This window comes from Mchenga conophoros, linkage group LG6, assembly GCF_057382185.1.
Source record: "Mchenga conophoros isolate Kocher_MC1m ecotype Shallow Benthic linkage group LG6, M_conophoros_male_GT1.1, whole genome shotgun sequence".
Classification (NCBI taxonomy): domain Eukaryota; kingdom Metazoa; phylum Chordata; class Actinopteri; order Cichliformes; family Cichlidae; genus Mchenga; species Mchenga conophoros.
Genome location: NC_140531.1, coordinates 43,440,529 through 43,448,573, shown reverse-complemented (window position 1 = coordinate 43,448,573; position 8,045 = coordinate 43,440,529). Strand labels below are relative to the sequence as shown.

At 45.4% G+C, this 8,045-nt stretch overlaps 1 protein-coding gene across 3 annotated transcripts in view; it reads right to left on the bottom strand.

Moving 5' to 3' along the window:
* Window positions 1–94: 94 nt before the first annotated feature.
* Window positions 95–8,045, bottom strand: part of LOC146573439 (echinoderm microtubule-associated protein-like 6) — a 39,343-nt gene continuing 31,392 nt past the window's right edge. For all 3 annotated transcript variants that reach the window (XM_085278305.1, XM_085278304.1, XM_085278307.1), the window contains 9 exons: window positions 7,927–8,045; window positions 4,603–4,717; window positions 4,326–4,514; window positions 4,077–4,249; window positions 3,836–3,998; window positions 3,576–3,679; window positions 1,643–1,796; window positions 1,465–1,565; window positions 95–612 (listed from right to left, as the gene is read on the bottom strand). The exon at window positions 7,927–8,045 is cut by the window's right edge and continues 39 nt beyond it. In XM_085278305.1, coding sequence (XP_085134431.1) covers window positions 588–612; window positions 1,465–1,565; window positions 1,643–1,796; window positions 3,576–3,679; window positions 3,836–3,998; window positions 4,077–4,249; window positions 4,326–4,514; window positions 4,603–4,717; window positions 7,927–8,045 — 1,143 coding nt within the window. In that variant the 3' untranslated portion in view covers window positions 95–587. The remainder of the gene's footprint in view (window positions 613–1,464; window positions 1,566–1,642; window positions 1,797–3,575; window positions 3,680–3,835; window positions 3,999–4,076; window positions 4,250–4,325; window positions 4,515–4,602; window positions 4,718–7,926) is intronic.

Sequence of the window (8,045 nt, the reverse complement as noted above, 5' to 3'; positions counted from 1 at the left end):
CCTGACAGGTCCTGATGACCTTTGATCCCTCTGTGTGGGGTTCCAAGAAAAGTGTTTTTTTATTATCAGACAAACAGCAGAGAGAAGACAGCGCCACCGTGTGGATGTAAATATTTATTTTCTACCTTAATAAATACATTTTCTTCATTTCTATTTGTTCTGTTTTGAGGTAGAATTCTTTTACTTTTTAAATAAAGTTCCATACAAACTGTTTTCTACTTTTTCCCTTTTTAATAACTAGGATCAAACACAGATCCATTTTCCTCTTTTTTATCTTCATCATCATCATCTTCTGACAGGACACCACGACAGTCTGATAGCACCACCGTTATAAATAAAGTTGTATCAAATGTTTGGTCAGAGTTTGTGAGAAAGGCACATCCCGACAAACCAGACACAGCTACACGACACAGCTACACGCCGTCCACAGGTCACAGCAACACGCCACAACAGCAGGAAACACGTCCTCACATTAACTGTACAGCAAGAGGTGAACTCGGGTCAGAGTTCAGACCGAGGAGTCGGGGGAGCAGCATCAGAGGAGAAGAGGAGGAGACTCTTGTGAACCCAACAGGACTGCAGGGACCTCACTGACACTTCCACACAAACAGGCTGCAGAGAGGAGACGAGAGACAGACAGCAATCAGTAACAACCAGCCAGTCTCCAACCTTCCTTTCAGAGTAGGAGTGTGAAACAGCAAGCAGACCATCTGCAGACGAATGGCTTATTGGAAGAGTTTCAGTCAGGTTTCAGAGCTCATCACAGTCTGGATTCAGGAGACACTATCTCTACTTTTAAGATTCAAACTTTCGTTTTTGCTAAAGCATATAGTTAGGGCTGGACCAGGTGACCCTGAATCCTCCCTTAGTTATGCTGCAATAGACGTAGGCTGACGGGGATTCCCATGATGCACTGGGTGTTTCTTCTTCACTCACTATGTGTTACAGACCTCTCTGCATTGAATCATACCTGTTATTAATCTGTCTCTCTTCCACAGCATGACTTTATCCTGTCTTCCTTCTCTCACCAATCACAGCAGATGGCCCCGCCCCTCCCTGAGCCTGGTTCTGCTGGAGGTTTCTTCCTGTTAAAAGGGAGTTTTTCCTTCCCACTGTCGCCAAAGTGCTTGTTCATAGGGGGTCATATGATTGTTGGGTTTTCTCTGTATCTATTATTGTACAATCTACCTTACAATGTAAAGAACCTTGAGCCAACTGCTGTTGTGATTTGGTGCTGTATGAATAAAATTGAACTGAAAACATACATCCTGAAGGTCCTGAATCTTTTTCTCTGTGAAATATTAGAATTTTGTCTCAGGGGTCCTAAAACGTCTCATTTAGATCAAGTAAAAAAAACAAACAAACAAGCAAAGCATGAGTTTACTGTCTGAGCTGCTCTGCAGTCAGTTTTCTGCCCACGTTTGGCTGGTTTCACTCAAAGATTTGGTGTAATTCAGGTCTCACCTGCAGTCGCTGCCGCCAGCGCTGATCACATATTTATCATCGCAGGAGAAGCGGATGTTGGTCACGTGAGCCGAGTGGCCAAAGTAACGCTTGTGCTTCGCCTGGAAATAAAGACAGAAGGTGGCGCTCAGTGTGAGCTGAACCTTTCAGTGATTTCTCATTTTCGGAGCTCACTTACAAATTTTTCGGCGCAGGGGAAGTCGAAGAGCTTGATGAGGCCGAAGTCGTCTCCGGTCACCATGTTGACTCCAGCGTGAGAAACGCAGGCACAGTTAACGTCGGCCTTCTCGGCGTTACGAGGCCAAATGCCGACAACCTCGTCCCCCACGATGCTACGAAAACCGAACAGAAACGCCTCCGTCAGGTCGGTCACACCTTAAATGAGCTCAGGAAGGTGGCAACGCTTCTGGAACTAGTTCCTGTTTTTTATTCATGAAAAGTTCCTCCAGATCTTCCTGAACCCATCCCAATTTGAATCCGTGCTTCCTGTTTTTAGTTCAGGACTCCATGGCGACCCAGGGCTGGAGGATTAGTGCTCTGCAGCTGGGTCCCAAACCTCTGAACTTGTTTACTTCCCTAACAAAGGCCCGGCATGAGGGAACCCCACCACCACCAAGGACAGCCCCATCTTATCGTTTTGTTTCTTGGATTAGAGAGGGCCCTGATTCCTCTGCATCCCATAAAGCAGGGGGCTCAAACTCCAGTCCTCGAGGGCCGCTGTCCTGAAACTGTTTCATGTGTCCCTGCTCCAACCTGAATACAGTTAGCAGGTCATTAGCGAGAGAATAGGACCAGACTGCATGCTGAGGCGGTAATTCTTGATTCATGTTACATAGGGCTGCCACAATCCATTATTTTGATAGTCGACTAATCGGATCATCATCCATTGGATGTAAAACTACAGCTTATTGCACCAGCAGCATCTGCTCTTATATAACCATCATTAGCTTACAGCTTGAAGTGTTTAAGGTCTGTGCTAACTAAAAATAAAGACAAGACAAGTTTATTACATTTGAATGAAATTTGCAGATTGTTTCGGTGAAGTTTAATAAACTCCTTGCTATCTAAAATATAACAGGACACTGGAGTAAATTCTGGAGCATCTCACACTTCTGATAATCAGCTGTCTGCTTGATGTTTATTCAGCTGTGTAAAAACTATAACTTTAATCTCAGCCAAACCGATTTACTCAGGAACAAATAAAATACTGAAAAAAGCCAAACAATAACATGTTTAAGTTATCTAAGTGACTCATATATCATGTTTAACCTGAGTAGCGAAAGATGGCGGTGGGTTTGAAAACGATTTGCCGGGAGTCCGGTGTTCTCACGGCGCTAGTGAGCGTTAAACCCCGGCTAGCTATCGAGCTAGTGGGTAACAGACGTCTCCGAAAACGTCGGAGCGCTTTTGAAAATATGCGGTGTCTTGATAAACTGAGCAGATATTTGAGGTTTACACAGCTACATTCTCGCCTGAAAATATGTTAAACGTTTATTTTGTGACCCAGAAAGAATAATAAGAGTAATATTAAAACTAACTAGCTGCCGCCATTGTTGGAAACTGAGCTCGGCTGCGCTATGAATTCTGGGACACAACTTCTTCTTCTTCTTCTTCGGGGTTTAACGGCAGCTGGTTCCTTGTACATGCAGTGCTGCCATCTTCTGTTTCAGTCCGTTATTACACTCTTAAATCCTGCTACTAATTCCTGCGTCTTTTGTGATCTTACAAAGCTTCAAACGACGCGTCGACTATTAAATCAGTCGTCGACGATTTTGATAGTCGACGTAATCGTGACTAGTCGACTAATCGTGGCAGCCCTACTGTTACAGCAGCTCATGACTGAATGAACACAGTGCAATAAAAGTAAATTTTTCCAAACACTTACTCGAGTAGGTAGGGTTAGGGGTCACCACCTCAGCATGCAGTCAAGTTCTATAGAGCCTTGCTAATCACCCACTAATTGTATTCAGGTGTGATGCAGCAGGGACACATGGAATAGTTTCAGGACACTGCCCCTCGAGGAGTTTGAGACCCATACATGGTCTGAGGCATTCCCACTAACACTAACGTTAGCTAACATTAAGCACAGCAAATCAACTTTTCTGCCTCACCTGGTCCAGGTTGCCCAGGTGATCCTGTCTAGGATGGGCTGATCTGTGATCACCTTCCCTGAGGGAACTTCGTGCACCTGCCAGGTGTAGGTGCTTGTGGACACCTGTGAATAAATCAAGACATTGAAAACCAGCTCTCACCTGACAGAGCTCTGACCCACAAGGAAAAGGTCAGAGGTCACAACAACAGACCCATGTGTCATAACTCAGCACGTGTCTTCTTAACCTTTAACCTTTATTTAAGAAGGAAGTGAAAGTACCTGGATGTGTCTGCTGTCAGCAGAGAAGTCGATCTGGATGACACACCCGGGAATGTCCTTGCAGTAACCAATCCGATTAAGCGATGGCCCGAGAGAGAGGTCGTAGAAATCCACAGCGCTTTCAACTGAGCCCACCGCCAAGAACCGGTTATCTGGACTGAACCTGAACAAAGAAATCCAGAAACTGAAGTTAGTCCCAGAACTGTTAGAGGCTCCTGTTCGTGCTAATGTTCAAACCCACCGAATATCCTGGATGGCCACGCTGCGGTCTCTCTTCTTGCCCCAGACGGTGAGCGAGTTGACCAGCAGGACGATGAACTCCCCGTTCTCCATGCCAATGGAAACCATTTCTCCGTTGGGACTGTAGGACGTGCACTTGGCAGGATGGCCCAAACTCACCTTGTTCAGGAGTTTCTAAGACAGAAAGCAGGATTAAAGGAATACACCGTACCAGGTGAGGTCGGCAGCACACCACAGTTCAACCCCGTACCTTATCAGCCAGGTCCCATATTCGGATGGTCCCGTCATCGCTGGCGGAGATGAAGACGTCTTTGAAAGGGTGACTTGTCAAACCCCAGATCCCTCCCTGAGTGTGTCCGTTGATCATGGTGTTGGAGGCAGCGTTCTTTTCTCCAACCTCTATGATCTCCCCATCCTTGGTTCCCACCAGGATTTTACCCTGTCAGAGAGTTGGAGGTTACTCTTCCTGTCACTGGAATCACAATAACATCAAGCACCACGGACCTTCCACTGTGTGTTCTTCACACCTTTCCTCTGCAGACAGATCGGACGCTCTCCACCGGTTGGCCGGTCTCCAGCTGAAAAGCTCGGCAGCGCTTCATCTCCTGGTCCCAAAGCTTCACAGCACCACCCTCTTTGGTCCTGATGAACAGCAGCAGACAGCGGGATTTCATGTTTTTTATATACATCAAAGGAATCCAGAAGAAGGGTACATCCCTAAAATGGATCTGTCTGAACCCTCATCTTCACCTGGTGTAACCTTTAACCTTTAGCCATGCTTGTGGCCGGTCCACACGGTTTATAGCCGTGTTTCCCAACCACTGTGGTGCGGCAGATTATCTGATTCCACCTGATTAGTACTCTAAATGACCGGCGTGAGTAACGGGCAGAACAATGGCATTCTCTTCCACTAGAGGGCAGTACAACTACCTGCTCTAATTCAATGGGTCTCCAACTGCCAGTAAAACAGAAGAAGTCGAAGAAGAAATTACATAATCCTCACGCTGTGAGACGATGCAGCGCATAATAGCAATAGATAAATATTTGAACAGAAACAGCAGTCAGTCTGACCTGGTCCTGGAGAAAACTCCGACCCAGATGAAGGCCAGAGCATGAGATGGGTCAGAAGAAAGCAAAAAAGGTAAACTGGGGACGTATGTCTGTGAAGGTTCTCAGTCATCCAGGTCATCGTAGTCAAAGGAGCTTGCAAAGAAAAGCGTCTGGACTTCTTTGAGTTGCTTGAAGACGTTTCACCTCTCATCCGAGAAGCTTCTTCAGTTCTAAGGTTAAATGGTGGAGAGTCCCAGATATAGGACGATTGGGGCGACCGTGGCTCAGGGGGTTGGGAAGCGTATCTGTAACTGGAAGGTCGCCGGTTCGATCCCTGGGCTCTCTGTCCTGGTTGTTGTGTCCTTGGGCAAGACACTTTACCCTACCGCCTACTGGTGTTGGCCAGAGGGGCCGATGGCGCGAAATGGCAGCCTGGCTTCTGTCAGTCTGCCCCAGGGCAGCTGTGGCTACAACCGTAGCTGCCTCCACCAGTGTGTGAGTGTGAGAGTGAATGAATAGTGGTATTGTAAAGCGCTTTGGGTGCCTTGAAAAGCGCTGTATAAATCCAATCCATTATTATTATTATTATAAACCTAGTGGGAGTTTCCCCCCACAGAGGGACAAAAGGACCCCTGATGATCCTCTAATTGCCTGAGCCAAGGTGTGAAAGTGGGTTTGTGTCCCAATCAGCCAGAGTTTCGGGTGAGCTCACTGTGAAACCTGGCCCCACCCTATCATGCGAATCCCTGAGGTCAGATGGCCCAGGATGTGAGTGGGCGTTAAGGCGTCTGGGACTCTCCACCATTTGACCTTAGAACTGAAGAAGCTTCTCGGATGAGAGGTGAAACGTCTTCAAGCAACTTAAAGAAGTCCAGACGTAAACTGGGGACAAACTGAGCCAAGCTCAGTGCTCGGGGGAAAATGATCAATATGCTTTTTGTTTGGTGGTGTGCTGTGTGATTTTTCATATGAGCCGTGCTCCAAAAGGTGTGGAAACACTGGTTTATAGAGCCACTGTGGCATCACCCACTGTGGCGTCACTAGAGATGGACCGATCCGATATTACGTATCGGTATCGGTCCGATACTGACCTAAATTACTGGATCGGATATCGGAGAAAAATAGAAAAATGTAATCCGATCCATTAAATATCACACCTCACAAAACTTGCGACACGCCGTAACTCGCCTCAGAACGTCGGAGCAGTATGCATCACGTGATAGAGCGGCTGTGGCATGCGGGACCTGTCGGTGGTCTGGATAGCATTTGGAGCTTCGCTAGCAACCCGGCATTTCATCTCCGACAAAGTTATCCCGACAGAAGTAAAGCAAGTGTGTAAGTCCATCTCTGAATGTAAAGCATTCCTGCGTTAAGCTTAACAAACGATATATGGAGCGACTGCCTCTCCTGCTGCTACTTCAATCATGAAACTGCTTAATGATCAGCTGATCATCTCTCTTGTTTGTTTTTGGCCCACTTTGCACCAGAAAGAGGAAACCAGCGGCTGAACAACAGCAGCACGTTTAAGCTTGATCAGCTGTTGTTAGAATGTATTTAATATTACTTTCTACTCGAGGATCTTTTTCTTCGTAGCTGACGCTGGTAACTGTGCAGGGGCGGATCTAGCAAAGTTTAGCCAGGGGGGCCGATAGGGCATGAACAGGGAAAAGGGGGCACAAAGACATACTTTTCTTTCTTATTCTCATTTAAAATGTCGAGCTTTTAATAAAAAATTATCTGACACCCAAAGTTTTAATTTGATGTAAAATGAATAGAAGTCAATTACTGTATATAGTAACTATTAAGTCTAATATATATACCCTAGTAAGCTATAGTACTTTTTACTTTGGGAAGGTACCATCTGTGCAGTCTGCAATTTTGCTGAAGAAAGATGTTGAATCTATTTAATATTTCTTGAAAAATAATTGATTTCTGTGCATTTTTTTTCACACTGCATCAAATTAAGGTTGATTACGTTGATTAAGCATCATGAGGTGGAGCGTGAGGGGTGGGTCCCTATTTTTTATTTATTTATTTTTGTTGTTGCTGGGAGTTGGAACCCTATTAGTTAGGTTGCTTAATATTTATGCTAAGTACTCTTTAAAATACCAGAATAGGGAGGATGGTGTAGGTTTAAGTTTATTAGATTGATCAGTATTGCTGAACTATGAAATATTTTTTTTTGCATACAGGTATAACAGAATAGCTTTAGTGTAGTTGTTGTTTTAAACTTGAGTATGAACTTATACAAAATGCAGCAAGATATTTAAAAAACAGTTTTGTTGATTAAAACACACTATATCGGATTCATATCGGTATCAGCAGATATCCAAATTTATGATATCGGTATCGGACATAAAAAATTGGTATTGTGCCATCTCTAGGCATCACCCACTGTGGCATCACCCACTGATTCCGGAAGCCATCGTTTAGAGCATGGATTTTATCATGAGCTAATGCTAGCGACTTTTGTTACCACAGACTATATGAAAGCATCAGTCAGACAAAGATTAGCAATGTCCAATCAATCACTGCGCACCAAACCTGGAGCTCCGCCTTCTTGGACCGTCTGTTAGTAAAAAAGCTCCAACAGCACAAACACGGTCCAGAGGTCCAGTTCAGGTGAAGCCTAGCAGACAGCTAGGAGCTACAACTACCTGTGTCACTATCCACATGTAATTCAAAGAGGCCACACCCCTAATAATGCAAACTTTAAATGACTGGTTGAATCTGGGACCATTTTTTTGTATTAACACCAAAAGCAGGTGGTAGGTCAGCATCTTCAGGAACTGCAGACTCACGGTCGCTCCTTCCCCCCAGTAACAATAAGGCCGTCCCTCAGAGTGGTGTACATGGTGAAGACGGGACCGCTGTGCGCCTTTGCCACCACGCGCACCAGGAAATGCTCCCGCCACACGTA